This window comes from Cucurbita pepo, chromosome LG07, assembly GCF_002806865.2.
Source record: "Cucurbita pepo subsp. pepo cultivar mu-cu-16 chromosome LG07, ASM280686v2, whole genome shotgun sequence".
Classification (NCBI taxonomy): domain Eukaryota; kingdom Viridiplantae; phylum Streptophyta; class Magnoliopsida; order Cucurbitales; family Cucurbitaceae; genus Cucurbita; species Cucurbita pepo.
Window position 1 is genome coordinate 515,445 of NC_036644.1, and position 14,197 is coordinate 529,641.

Below are 14,197 nucleotides of genomic sequence, written 5' to 3' on the forward strand. Positions count from 1 at the left end.
ATTATTATTATTTTTTTGCTCCGAGGTTGTAAATATAGGGGCCCTTGCACCGTTCTGGAATTTATACATGATGTGTTCTAGTTGCCATGAATTAACTTCTTGTAATAAATTTGATATTGGGTTTCTTTGGCAGATCTTGGGCTCTTCATATCCTGCTGAATGGTTATGTATTTGAATTCCCTTGGTTTCTTGTGGGCATTCCTTTATTGAGAATCTTGAGTGGGATTTCGTTACTGTGTGGCTGATTAATGATTTTTAGGGTACAAGAATTTGTTGTAGCTCATTCAGCATTGGCTATAGATTTGGGCACTTTTCTGGGAGAGAAGGAACTCTCTTCCCTTGCCACCTCTCTTGCCTGCTGCCAACACATTTGTATTTAATGCATCGTAAATTGGACAGTCCAGTCCAGACGCAAATGGCGGTGGCGGCAGCCTTTACGAGTCCTCTCAGTGGTGGAGAATATGGCGGCAGCAAGAGGATGGAAGGCAGGCAGGCTACAGGGAGGAGAAGGGTCTTTGTGCAAACCGACACTGGTTGTGTCCTGGGGATGGAATTGGATTGGAGTGATAATGCTCATACTGTGAAGAGGAGGTTGCAGCTTGCGCTCAATGTACCCACTGATGAGAGCTCCTTGACATTTGGTGATACGGTGCTCAAGAACGACCTCAGTGGCGTACGAAATGATTCCCCACTTCTTCTTACGCGAAACATTTTGCATAGAAGCTCGTCAACTCCATGTCTCTCGCCTACTGGAAGGGATATCCAGCAAAGAGATCAGAGTGGCCCTATTGAGATATTGGGGCATTCTGATTGCTTTGTTAGGATAAAACAACTGGTTTGTGAGATTATAAAAGCTACTAAAATCGGTGTAGATCCTATTCCTGTTCATAGTGGACTTGGTGGTGCATACTATTTCAGAAATAACAGAGGTGAGAGCGTTGCGATTGTGAAGCCTACAGATGAAGAACCTTTTGCACCAAACAATCCAAAAGGGTATGTTGGTAAAGCTCTAGGTGAACCTGGGTTAAAACGATCAGTGCGTGTTGGAGAGACTGGATTTCGCGAGGTTGCAGCTTATCTTCTCGACTATAATCACTTTGCTAATGTGCCTGCCACTGCCCTGGTGAAGATTACCCACTCGATCTTCAATGTCAATGATGGAGTAAATGGTAACAAGCCAAGCAGGAAGAAATTGGTTAGCAAGATTGCATCGTTCCAAGAATTCATACCACATGACTTTGATGCCAGTGATTACGGGACTTCCAGCTTCCCAGTTGTGGGTGTTCATCGTATAGGCATTCTAGACATTAGAGTTTTTAACACAGATAGGCATGGCGGAAATCTTTTAGTTAGGAAACTTGATGGTGTTGGGAGGTTTGGTCAAGTGGAACTTATTCCAATTGATCATGGACTCTGCCTGCCTGAAACATTAGAGGATCCATATTTCGAGTGGATTCATTGGCCACAGGCTTCAATTCCATTCTCAGAAGATGAGCTCAAGTATATCAAAGATCTCAATCCATTTAAAGATAGTGAAATGCTCAGGATGGAGCTTCCCATGATCCGTGAGGGTTGTCTCAGAGTTCTGATTCTCTGCACTATCTTCCTCAAGGAAGCTGCTGCATTTGGTCTCTGTCTTGCTGAAATTGGCGAGATGATGACTAGAGAGTTTCACAGCGGAGAGGAGGATCCCAGTGAACTGGAACTCATATGCATCAAGGCTAGGCAGCTGATCGATGAAAGAGAGGTCTTATCTCCCCAGGCTGATGATTTAAGCGATGAGGGATTTCAGTTTGATATAGACTGCGATGAAATGGAGTCAGCCTTTACCCAAGAGGTAGAATCCGATGATTTTTTCCCAACAACACCATTTCGTTTCGGGATCGAGGAAGAAAACGGCGAGGAAGACGAGCGAGGGGGCTACCTCGATTTGTTTACTTCCAAAAGGATTCCAACTATTTCAAAGCTTTCAATGTCACTGAAGAATACCAATCTAGGTGAGAAGAATAAGAAACACGCGAAGTACTTTGGAACAAGACCTGAGAACGGATACATAATGACCAATGCATCATCCTCCGGGCGCCGGAGTGCAAATGAACAGCTTCCAGCCAGTGTAACCTTTGTGAAGCTAGCAGACATGAATGAGGAAGTTTGGTCATTGTTTTTAGAGAAGTTTCAAGAGCTACTTCCCCCGGCATTTGTTAAGCGAAAATCCACCACTCTTGGTCAATGGCAGAGGCAAAGGCTTGGCACTTCTTGCCAATTTTGATATTGAGCAACCAACTTGTTGTCATGACAGAGTTCAATGGCTTTGATGGAGCAAGGATCTTCTGATTTCTCTCCCAGAGATTGCATTTAAAAAAGGGTCAGTACTTAGATTCTATTGTAAATATTGTAGCATCAACTAGTAGATCTGGTTTTAGTATTCTCTTTTCTTATCTTTCTTGAAAAATGGAGAGATTGATCATGAACACCATCACTACGGATAGAAGCTTGAGTATTTCCTTCCAGAGACATGGGAAGTGGAACTTTATTTGTTGTGTCAGCATCCTGTAGAATATCTCTGCCTGCGNTGTCAGCATCCTGTAGAATATCTCTGCCTGCGTGGGACTCGAGAGGATTCTGTGAGCTCGCAAGCATGGCTGGTGAAATTGAAGTGTTGTTGTCATCAAACTTCCCCGAATACATTGGTCCTGAAGCAGAACCATTTTTTACAGACTCGGGATGGCCAACAAAAGTCGGCATACGCCAATGACTATTTCTCTGCATGACATGGTAAAATTTAGAGTACTTCCTCAGCAGAACAAGATTCTTGATTAAACGAATTATACTATGAATCATATACCATTTGTATCCCGGATATTGTTTCGGGGGAATAGCTGTTAAACACTTGAAAAATGGCCTATGTTGTACCAACAACTAATATTTCTTATGCTTGCATATTTTCTACAGCTAATCTTATACATACAAAATAAACCCGATCGCCAATTAAAAGGGAATATTTTCTCATTTATTGTTATAGCTATTGCAGCAGCTGAAGCGAGCAAGATAGTGAATGACAACTCCCAAATAAAATGAAGGAAGAGCTTTGGTTTTTACCCATGGTATCAACTTAGTAGGTTCCCCACCCCAATTCTGATATGAACCCTCGTATTTCTGCACCTTTTCCTGTAAATACTGTACATACTCAATCACCTGCATGGAAAGATTAAGTTTAGTTAGTGGAAGACAAGCAGATATCACACAGTAGCACAAGAAGAATATACACTTTACAGCATCAACATTAATTCGATTGCAATAAGCAACTGCATACCTCCAATAAGAACGATACGGTATCTCTCTTTTGGTCGCTGTGAGGTATAAGATCTCTCAAAATCTGGAATCTGAAACGAGATAGAGATCGGTCAGGGGGCTGTACATTCAATGTAGACGGAAATTCCAATATTCATGATTCACAAACAATAGAACAAATAGACCTGAAAATTGTGATCAAAATAATCTCTCTTAACAATTTTGAAACACTTGTGTTCGGAGATTACCTCTCATTAATCTTGCTTCTTCTGCGCTGTTCCGTGACTGAGTGCTTTGACCTTATGGCATTAGCCTTATCATTGTTCTTCCCATCTGGTTCCAAGTTCAATTATAGTAAAAAATAGATAAATAACTTAAATGAAAACAACCAATTTCTTGAAAACAAGCTTCCCTGATATCATCATTCTAAGTAACAGGCACTAAAATCAGAAGATTTCAAATTGATTAAAACAAGATACCTTTGCTGTTTCCGATGCTACTGTTTGCGTTGTAAGTAGAAGCAGGCCCCTCTCTTTTAGCAACCAGCTCGTCCTCCTCGTACTCTTCGTCTTCCTGAACGCTTTTCGCCGTTCTCATACTGAGATATTATTCAGATTGGACGGTCCAAACCTCCAATCGTCTGTACCGAGACTTCAACTCCCTGTACAGCTCCTAAAATAGAAGAATCACAGAATCGTACCAATTCGAAGACGCTTCCAAGCACCAAGATCGAAGGATGATGTAATTTGAGGACCAGCAATGCAAAAGAGTAGGAAAGAAAGGGAAAGTAGTGGAACTTGGCTGAGATTTGATGTTAACAAATGAAAGACAATACAGCCATGGCCGATCAGCAGAGCTGCCGCCGCCTGGAGGCAGTTATCGGTGAATGGAGCTGCCGTTGTGGCGCTTTAAACCGCCGGATTTGCCTGCCGCCGAACACGAGCGAGTTTCAGTGAGATGCATCCGCTCATGCTTTGCTCGTGATCTCTCTTTGTAGGCCGATCCATTTTGAGTTCTAATATGGGCCGGCCCAAATTGATATTCAATCATTTGGGCCGACATTTGGATCCAGGAAGCCCACATTCTCGTATTTAATCCGTCCATTCATCAAACAAAATAAAATATTATTTTATTTCAGTGCTTATACTTTAAAATATTTAAATGTGAGATTTGCCAGCTGTAATGATCCTATTGGCCAATGTGAGAGTGGGTCCCAGACATGATACACGTTCATGAGCGTACGTGGCCGCACGTNGAATATTAAAATGATTAGTACGTGTTTTCAGCTGATTCATCGAACGGTAAAAAATTCCCGTGCTGCTCGCTGACACCCAACATACTCCAAGCCATTCGCCACTGGGTCCCACTACTGAACTTACCCATTACCATTAGGCCACGTGTCCATCGTTGCCAGCGTCATCGGACGGCCCAGATTCGCGCTCTTCTCCACCGGCTCCATTTTTGCTTGTTCTCTGGCCTTCGAATCACGAAGCACAAATACGAACAGAGAGAAAAGTTCTGGTTCTAAGCTTCCAACCAGAGTTTGTGAATTAACCCTAGCTTTCCGCTTTAGGTTAAAGAGACAATCGTGAAGAAGGCGACTCCATTGATGGAGATACAGCAAGGAATGAGCTTCAACAACTGAAACGGAGAACGGAGAACGTTGAAGGAACTGTTCTTTGCCTCATTTCGAGGATCTTTATTTTGATTCTTGTTATTATACCTCTGCAGATTCTCACAGTTGAATGACGCATTCATTGATATGAGCTACGTTGTTTGATTTTCGCGCTTCTCCTCTCAGATCTCTAGTTCGAGTGTGAGTTTTCTCCTTCTGATTTCGCTGTGTGTTTGTCTGTTCGTTGATTTGTTTTGTTTTGTTTTTGTTAATCAATGTCGTTTTGGTGGAATTTCACATCGAGTCTCAGGATTGTGTTTGTGGTAATTTCTCTTAAGATTTTGGGATGGAATATGTTGTGACATGTGTTGATTTTGGATTTGGGGAGCTGGTGGTATGGAGTGAGGAATAATTGTTTCTGCAGCATTGCGTGTGAGATGATACTAGCATTATGGTTGTTTTTTTATTATTTCTTTACGAGTCTTCAGAGACCAATCTGGATTTAGACCGACTTATTGAAATAATTGAGCTGCGAATGGTGCGTTTTCTTTACTCTGCATCCCTTGCATTTAATTCTGAAGCTATTTAGCCTTTAAAGAGGACTGGCAGTGGAGTTTCTCAACTACCAGAGGCTCGAGCTGTTGTGAAATTTACTGATCTGTGATATTTGCATTCATTGAGACTAATACAATGTTCAGAAGTTGGATTTTACTTTCTTTCCCGGAAACAGTAATAAATGTCATTTTCTTTGTTGAAATCGATTGAACCTTTTGTTTTGTTCTGANACAGTAATAAATGTCATTTTCTTTGTTGAAATCGATTGAACCTTTTGTTTTGTTATGATTATTATTATTATTTTTTTGCTCCGAGGTTGTAAATATAGGGGCCCTTGCACCGTTCTGGAATTTATACATGATGTGTTCTAGTTGCCATGAATTAACTTCTTGTAATAAATTTGATATTGGGTTTCTTTGGCAGATCTTGGGCTCTTCATATCCTGCTGAATGGTTATGTATTTGAATTCCCTTGGTTTCTTGTGGGCATTCCTTTATTGAGAATCTTGAGTGGGATTTCGTTACTGTGTGGCTGATTAATGATTTTTAGGGTACAAGAATTTGTTGTAGCTCATTCAGCATTGGCTATAGATTTGGGCACTTTTCTGGGAGAGAAGGAACTCTCTTCCCTTGCCACCTCTCTTGCCTGCTGCCAACACATTTGTATTTAATGCATCGTAAATTGGACAGTCCAGTCCAGACGCAAATGGCGGTGGCGGCAGCCTTTACGAGTCCTCTCAGTGGTGGAGAATATGGCGGCAGCAAGAGGATGGAAGGCAGGCAGGCTACAGGGAGGAGAAGGGTCTTTGTGCAAACCGACACTGGTTGTGTCCTGGGGATGGAATTGGATTGGAGTGATAATGCTCATACTGTGAAGAGGAGGTTGCAGCTTGCGCTCAATGTACCCACTGATGAGAGCTCCTTGACATTTGGTGATACGGTGCTCAAGAACGACCTCAGTGGCGTACGAAATGATTCCCCACTTCTTCTTACGCGAAACATTTTGCATAGAAGCTCGTCAACTCCATGTCTCTCGCCTACTGGAAGGGATATCCAGCAAAGAGATCAGAGTGGCCCTATTGAGATATTGGGGCATTCTGATTGCTTTGTTAGGATAAAACAACTGGTTTGTGAGATTATAAAAGCTACTAAAATCGGTGTAGATCCTATTCCTGTTCATAGTGGACTTGGTGGTGCATACTATTTCAGAAATAACAGAGGTGAGAGCGTTGCGATTGTGAAGCCTACAGATGAAGAACCTTTTGCACCAAACAATCCAAAAGGGTATGTTGGTAAAGCTCTAGGTGAACCTGGGTTAAAACGATCAGTGCGTGTTGGAGAGACTGGATTTCGCGAGGTTGCAGCTTATCTTCTCGACTATAATCACTTTGCTAATGTGCCTGCCACTGCCCTGGTGAAGATTACCCACTCGATCTTCAATGTCAATGATGGAGTAAATGGTAACAAGCCAAGCAGGAAGAAATTGGTTAGCAAGATTGCATCGTTCCAAGAATTCATACCACATGACTTTGATGCCAGTGATTACGGGACTTCCAGCTTCCCAGTTGTGGGTGTTCATCGTATAGGCATTCTAGACATTAGAGTTTTTAACACAGATAGGCATGGCGGAAATCTTTTAGTTAGGAAACTTGATGGTGTTGGGAGGTTTGGTCAAGTGGAACTTATTCCAATTGATCATGGACTCTGCCTGCCTGAAACATTAGAGGATCCATATTTCGAGTGGATTCATTGGCCACAGGCTTCAATTCCATTCTCAGAAGATGAGCTCAAGTATATCAAAGATCTCAATCCATTTAAAGATAGTGAAATGCTCAGGATGGAGCTTCCCATGATCCGTGAGGGTTGTCTCAGAGTTCTGATTCTCTGCACTATCTTCCTCAAGGAAGCTGCTGCATTTGGTCTCTGTCTTGCTGAAATTGGCGAGATGATGACTAGAGAGTTTCACAGCGGAGAGGAGGATCCCAGTGAACTGGAACTCATATGCATCAAGGCTAGGCAGCTGATCGATGAAAGAGAGGTCTTATCTCCCCAGGCTGATGATTTAAGCGATGAGGGATTTCAGTTTGATATAGACTGCGATGAAATGGAGTCAGCCTTTACCCAAGAGGTAGAATCCGATGATTTTTTCCCAACAACACCATTTCGTTTCGGGATCGAGGAAGAAAACGGCGAGGAAGACGAGCGAGGGGGCTACCTCGATTTGTTTACTTCCAAAAGGATTCCAACTATTTCAAAGCTTTCAATGTCACTGAAGAATACCAATCTAGGTGAGAAGAATAAGAAACACGCGAAGTACTTTGGAACAAGACCTGAGAACGGATACATAATGACCAATGCATCATCCTCCGGGCGCCGGAGTGCAAATGAACAGCTTCCAGCCAGTGTAACCTTTGTGAAGCTAGCAGACATGAATGAGGAAGTTTGGTCATTGTTTTTAGAGAAGTTTCAAGAGCTACTTCCCCCGGCATTTGTTAAGCGAAAATCCACCACTCTTGGTCAATGGCAGAGGCAAAGGCTTGGCACTTCTTGCCAATTTTGATATTGAGCAACCAACTTGTTGTCATGACAGAGTTCAATGGCTTTGATGGAGCAAGGATCTTCTGATTTCTCTCCCAGAGATTGCATTTAAAAAAGGGTCAGTACTTAGATTCTATTGTAAATATTGTAGCATCAACTAGTAGATCTGGTTTTAGTATTCTCTTTTCTTATCTTTCTTGAAAATTACATTGTTCTTCTAGCTGCTACCACCTTGTTATATATGTTCTTGGTCTAGCTTTAGATTGATTGAAAATATGTGAAATTTTCAATCTCTTTCTCACTCTGACTACTTGTAGTTGACACTTACTGTGAGATCCCACGTCAGTTGGAGAGGAGAACGAAACATTCTTTATAAGGGTGTGGAAACTTCTTCCTAGCAGACGTGTTTTAAAAACCTTGAGGAGAAGTCCGAAAGGAAAAGTCCAAAGAAGACAATATCTATTAGCGATGGACATGAGTTGTTATATCGGGAAGGAACAATGGTTAGGAGAGCAGTCAAAATGGTGGTTGGGAATGATTGGAATGCACCATCCACTGACTTTGTGTAAACATTTCATAGCCATAATTTTGCTGTTTGTTATTTGATACAACTTGAAGAATAAGAACAAGAGGGAGAAGACAGTGAGACAAAAAGAAGAGATAAGTTGGAGGAGAGTGACAGATTTCTAGTGAATTAATGGTTATCTGTTAATAATGTAACCAGAAACTAAGCTCTCAAACAGCTCGAATTATTTTTGTTGTTCTTAGTCAAGTTGTATTAGATATTTCTTAGGTTAATTGAATTATTTCTACTTAATCACGAGATTTCGATCGAGAAAGCTGTGGAAGATAAATCGAACTTGTTTTAAGCTAAAGTTGACATGATTTATGAGTAGAACGAGAATAGAAAGTTGTAGACAATTTAATTGAACCGTTTTGAGCTGAAGTTGATATGATTTGTGAGGAGAACGAGAATAGGAAGTTGTGGAAGATTAATCGAACTGATTTGAGCTAAAGTTGACATGAATTATGAGTAGAACGAGAATAGAAAGCTGTGGAAGATTAATCGAACCCATTTTGAGCTGAAGTTGACATGATTTGTGAGTAGAACGAGAATAAAAAAGTTGTGGAAGATTAATTGAACCCGTTTTAAGCTGAAGTTGACATGATTTTGAGTAGAACGAGAATAGAAAGCGAGGAAAGTAACTTATTTTATGTTAAATAAGTGATTTACATGTTAAATAAGTCTAAATCCAACGGAAACAACCATTGATTTACATCGGTGGTTCTAGCTTATTATAAGTATTTGTCACAATAAATTATATCTTCGATCAAATTCATAACGTTATAACCTCGGGATGAAAATGAAATCTCATAACAAAGGACTTTCAAGACCGGCATTTCATGCACTAAGTATAACAGTTCAAGACCATCACTAACACATATGGTCTGATTTAGCCCATTACGTATTGTCGTCAGCCTCACAGTTTTAAAACATGTCTACTAGGGAGAGGTTTCCACACCCTTATAAGTAGAATCTCACATCGAGCAATAGAGATCCAGATCGAGCGTTTTTTTTAATATTACAAAATATATAAAAACTCATAAATATTAAACAAAAAGTAAAGGAAAATTGGATATATGTTTCATATATATATATATAACATAAAAACAAAACTCCATTAAGGTAAGCCTTCAAGTTCCCATCAATTATGTTTTGGTGGGTGATGCATATGAGTCAAATAATCAGCATTTTCATAAACTAATGAAGAACCATTCCCCAATTTCTTCTTCTTCTTCTTCTTGCCATTTTCACCATTGAAAGAGCTTGGAACAGCCATTTTTGAGCTCTTGCTACTTTCCAATGGCATACCTTCTTTCACTTCCAATCTTCTTCTTCCTCCAATGTTGTTGCTCAAAAGTTCCTAAGGAAAAAGTGAGCGAGATTATTGATATATATGAATCCTCGAGTCCAATTAGGGTAGATATTCACGTACCTTTTCACGTGAAGCAAAACTATCTCGAGCTTGAGCTACGTCTTTGTATTCTAAACCTGAAACGAAAAGAAAGAAAACATGGGTATTCATTAGAAGATGTAGAGCTCTTAAACAAAGTTAGATTTCGTCCTCGAGAAGTGAAAACAGGTAACCTAACCCTACGATAAAAGGGTTTATATTGATTTACTTAATAAAACTATCTCGAGCTTGAGCTACGTCTTTGTATTCTAAACCTAAAACGAAAAGAAAGAAAACATGGGTATTCATTAGAAGATGTAGAACTCTTAAACAAAGTTAGATTTCATCTTCGAGAAGTGAAAACAGGTAATCTAACCCTACAATAAAGGATTTATATTGATTTACTTAACAAAACTATCTCGAGCTTGAACTACGTCTTTGTATTCTAAACCTAAACCGAAAAGAAAGAAAACATGGGTATTCATTAGAAGATGTAGAACTCTTAAACAAAGTTAGATTTCATCTTCGAGAAGTGAAAACAGGTAATCTAACCCTACAATAAAGGATTTATATTGATTTACTTAACAAAACTATCTCGAGCTTGAACTACGTCTTTGTATTCTAAACCTAAACCGAAAAGAAAGAAAACATGGGCATTCATTAGAAGATGTAGAGCTCTTAAACAAAGTCAAATTTCGTTTTCGAGAAGTGAAAACAGGTAACCCTAACCCTACAAGAAAACCCGTTAACAGTCTACTAGTCTATGTAAGGCTATAAAGTGCAACAAAACTAGCATTATATTATCAAATCAATTCAAATGTGAGCAACGAACATAATTCAATTGATTCGAGTTCAATCTCGACTAAACAGAAGAAAACCCGCTTCTAAATTTACGTATTGAAATGAACGAAGGATAAAGACCTCGATGAAACTTCATGATGGAAAGTGATGTAATTGGAAGAACAACCAGCAAAAAGCAAGCAAACCTAACAAAACCCATCTTTGATTGTTTGAGCACAATGAAAATGGTGGCACAAAAATGGGGTTTTTAGGGTTTTTTTAGGGTTTTGTTTAGTGGAGAGGAGTTGTTGGAGGAGACAAAAGGGAGATATTTATAGAAAAGAGTGTGTAAAGTGGGATTGAGTCAAATCTATGGGACTGCTTGTCTCCGACATCCCTCTGTTTTTCATGCTTTGAAATCCCAAAAACATGTTCATTCAATTCATTCTAGGAAGTTTCGAAAACCTAAATCTTTTGTTAGATGTGTATTAGCATCAATTTTGGTGCAAACCCATGTGTCGAACTCGTTTTCTTTGAATATATATATTAGACCGAGCTCGATTGTTGAACGTGCATGTCTATACTACGAGTTCAGAATTTGTTTGCAATTGTCGTTATTTAAAATGGTCAAAGTGTGAGATCACACATCAATTGGAGAACGGAACGATATAGTTCTTATAAGGGTGTTGAAATCTCTCCCTAGTAGACGTGTTTTAAATCGTGAGGATGACGACGGTACATAACGAGCCAAAGTGGATAATATCTGTTAGTTGTAGGCTTGAGCTGTTACAAAAGGTATCATAGTCAAGTCACTGGACGGTATGTTAGTGAGGATGCTTGCCCCTCCTCTGAGGCAGATGGGAATGAAACGTTCCTTATAAGGGTTTGAAAATCTCTCCGTAATAGACGCGTTTTAAAATCGTGAGATTAACGACGATACGTAACGGGTCAAATCGGTCAATATCTCCTAACGGTGGGTTTAGATTGTTACACAAAAATTTCGAGAATTGCTCAACGTAATGTGAAGTAAAAGAGAACAATTAACGTCTCAACCATAATCTCAAACTTCGATTCTTATTCATAAAATGACACCCGTTAGAGTAATTCTCGTGAGCCCTGATGTCATTTTATAAATTTTGATCGTGAATGTTATCAATCGTCCAAATTATTTCTTCTACGTTAGTTTGAGACATGAACGACAGTTTAAGCTAACCGAGCTAGAGTTCATGTGTGCTTACGATGATACCTAACTCTATAAACAAACCAAACATGAATGTCCAACTTTGTTAGAGCAACCGACAGGTACGCTATCAAATACGAGAAGATTAAAGCTAACCGAGCTAGGGTTCATGTGTGCTCACGATGATACCTTACTCTATAAACAAACCAAACATGAATGTCCAACTTTATTAGAGCAACCGATAGGTATGCTATCAGATACGAGAAGATTATCGATATCGATGAACTTTGATATTATTATTTTTTTAATTAAAAGTGTCATCGTGGAAAGGAAGGTGTGAGTTGTTGTTGTGCGCTTGTCTAACGTTGTGGGATGAACGAGGTCAGCTTTTTTCATGGATCCAAACAAACAAGGGTGGACTTCTAAGCTATGTTTTCAACGCCCTCTCTCTTTATTTATTTATTTATTTATTTATTTATTTATTTTCTCAATGCCAAAAAAGTTTTATTTTATTTATTTATTCATTTCTTTCTTGGTATATGTACTATCATATATATATATATATATATATATAAAAGAAGTTTAGATCTTTCTCTTTTCAAAGAAGTCTTGTTTTCTTGGCCAAACTCCACGTGTCGAGCTATACGTGTCGAGCTATATGTTTGTGTCTTAAAGTATGGGCGTCGGTCAGCTTACAGCCTTCATATAGTTTCTATACTAAATATCAACTTGTTATCTCGTTGTCTCATCTAAAGAAGACGTGTCATGTGAACATATAGAAACATAGAAATATTTTGCCTCGGGTCAAGTAATAGACCATGAATGAAGAAGTAGTGGGTCTTTCACTCTCTTCCTAATGAATCGAGGAGTTGGGTCGAGTTGGGTCGAGTAATAGACCATGAATGAAGAAGTGTGGGTCCTTCACTCTCTTCCCAGTGAATCGAGGAGCTGGGTCAAGTAATAGGCCATGAGCGAAGAAGTAGTGGGTCTTTCACAGTGAATCGAGGAACTGGGTCAAGGACTCCTCGTTAGATCTCCTTGCCTCTAACTTGCTTTCAAAGAACGAGCTAACAAAATCCTTGAATGGGTGTAACGATCATTACCTACTGGTAAGTCAGACCTAATCGGGCCATGAATACCATAAAAGATCTCAACTTCCTACTACCCTTTAATGAAAACCCTAGTTGCTCGGACCCTGTAAACCTAAAACTCCTCGTAACATCTCTATGGATGGACTTTGACGAGTGAATGCCCGTAATCTGCTCAATATAATATTGTATACGAAAGAAAAGGGGAAGGGGAGGCCCCAAGACATGATTTGGAATGATTTACTTTTACAATGAGAGAGATGTTTGGTGCATATTGAGTGAAAGAAGGGAAGTTTTCTCCCTAAAATACCAACATTTGAATGTGGCACCAAGCATCACCAATCACCTTTTCCCCAAAAAGCTAGGGTTCATAGGATTGTTCATTGATGTCCCATTCATTTTCCTTTTAAAAAGAGCTATGAATTCAAGAACTAAGCTACAAAATAATGACGTCTAGAGTATAGAAGACAACCAAATTAGTAGCTCGAATTTGAGATCGTGCTTAGCACACAAACGAGCGAAAAGTTAGGAAGATCGGGCAAAAGGGTCGGAATATTCTATGAAATTGTCTCCATATTTGAGAAATTCAAGGAATTTGATCATTAGGGCTCGACCGTGACCGTGGTGGTTCTCTACAAAACACAGTAAACAAGTAAACTCGTAGGTGGAAATAGTATGTGAGGTCTCACATCGTTGGAGAAGGGAACGAAACATTTCTTATAAGGGTGTGGATCCCTCTTCCTTACAGAAGTGTTTTAAAACCGTAAAGCTAATGATGATACGAACAATATCTGCTAGTGCTTACATAGTAGAGTTCTCGTCAAATATTCTTTAGCTATGCAATTTCCACTCGATACAGACAGTTCTTACTATCTGATGGAGAATAGAGGTTAAAGCAATAATAACATATAAAGAACTGTAATTTATAAATCCAGTATTTTCTATAATCTTCTAAAATCAACGAGCTGGTTTTATTCAGCAATCATTCAACTATATAATAAAATTTTAACCTATGATTAAGATCGTATAATACGACAATTATGAATAAATTCAATCATATTAATGATAGATTAATCTTCCTTAAATCAGTGGAGTGAAATCCCAACATCTGATTTAATTCCTTAAACGACAAAACCCCAACTTAATGTTCTTGAAGAGGGGCCCTCAAAAAAAAAAAAAAAAAAAAAAAAAAAAAA

General features: G+C 39.3%; 4 protein-coding genes across 4 annotated transcripts in view; 3 read left to right on the forward strand and 1 right to left on the reverse strand.

The window, feature by feature from the left end:
• Positions 1 to 35: 35 nt before the first annotated feature.
• On the forward strand, positions 36 to 2,425 carry LOC111798307 (phosphatidylinositol 4-kinase gamma 7-like). Its single transcript, XM_023681368.1, has one exon. The coding sequence runs from the start codon at positions 380 to 382 to the stop codon at positions 2,267 to 2,269; it is 1,890 nt and encodes a 629-aa protein (XP_023537136.1). The 5' UTR covers positions 36 to 379; the 3' UTR covers positions 2,270 to 2,425.
• LOC111798723 (transcription factor BIM2-like) lies at positions 2,401 to 4,251 on the reverse strand. The gene is made up of 5 exons (XM_023682037.1): positions 3,771 to 4,251; positions 3,540 to 3,624; positions 3,314 to 3,383; positions 3,100 to 3,195; positions 2,401 to 2,763 (listed from the first exon to the last, which is right to left on the reverse strand). The coding sequence occupies exons 1-5, from the start codon at positions 3,886 to 3,888 to the stop codon at positions 2,401 to 2,403; spliced, it is 732 nt and encodes a 243-aa protein (XP_023537805.1). The 5' UTR covers positions 3,889 to 4,251.
• A 505-nt stretch (positions 4,252 to 4,756) lies between these two features.
• On the forward strand, positions 4,757 to 8,299 carry LOC111798306 (phosphatidylinositol 4-kinase gamma 7-like). Its single transcript, XM_023681367.1, has 2 exons — positions 4,757 to 5,107; positions 5,885 to 8,299. Exon 2 carries the CDS (start codon positions 6,131 to 6,133, stop codon positions 8,018 to 8,020), a length of 1,890 nt encoding a protein of 629 aa, XP_023537135.1. The 5' UTR covers positions 4,757 to 5,107; positions 5,885 to 6,130; the 3' UTR covers positions 8,021 to 8,299.
• Positions 8,300 to 11,459: 3,160 nt separating this feature from the next.
• Positions 11,460 to 14,197, forward strand: part of LOC111798731 (protein ABHD17A-like) — a 5,434-nt gene continuing 2,696 nt past the window's right edge. Inside the window, exon 1 of the mRNA XM_023682049.1 lies at positions 11,460 to 11,468. Within this exon, the coding sequence (XP_023537817.1) occupies positions 11,460 to 11,468 (9 nt within the window). The remainder of the gene's footprint in view (positions 11,469 to 14,197) is intronic.

Excerpts from the sequence above, each read along its gene's own strand:
- LOC111798307 (XM_023681368.1), top strand. The coding sequence starts at position 380 with ATGCATCGTAAATTGGACAGTCCAGTCCAGACGCAAATGGCGGTGGCG.
- LOC111798306 (XM_023681367.1), top strand. The coding sequence starts at position 6,131 with ATGCATCGTAAATTGGACAGTCCAGTCCAGACGCAAATGGCGGTGGCG.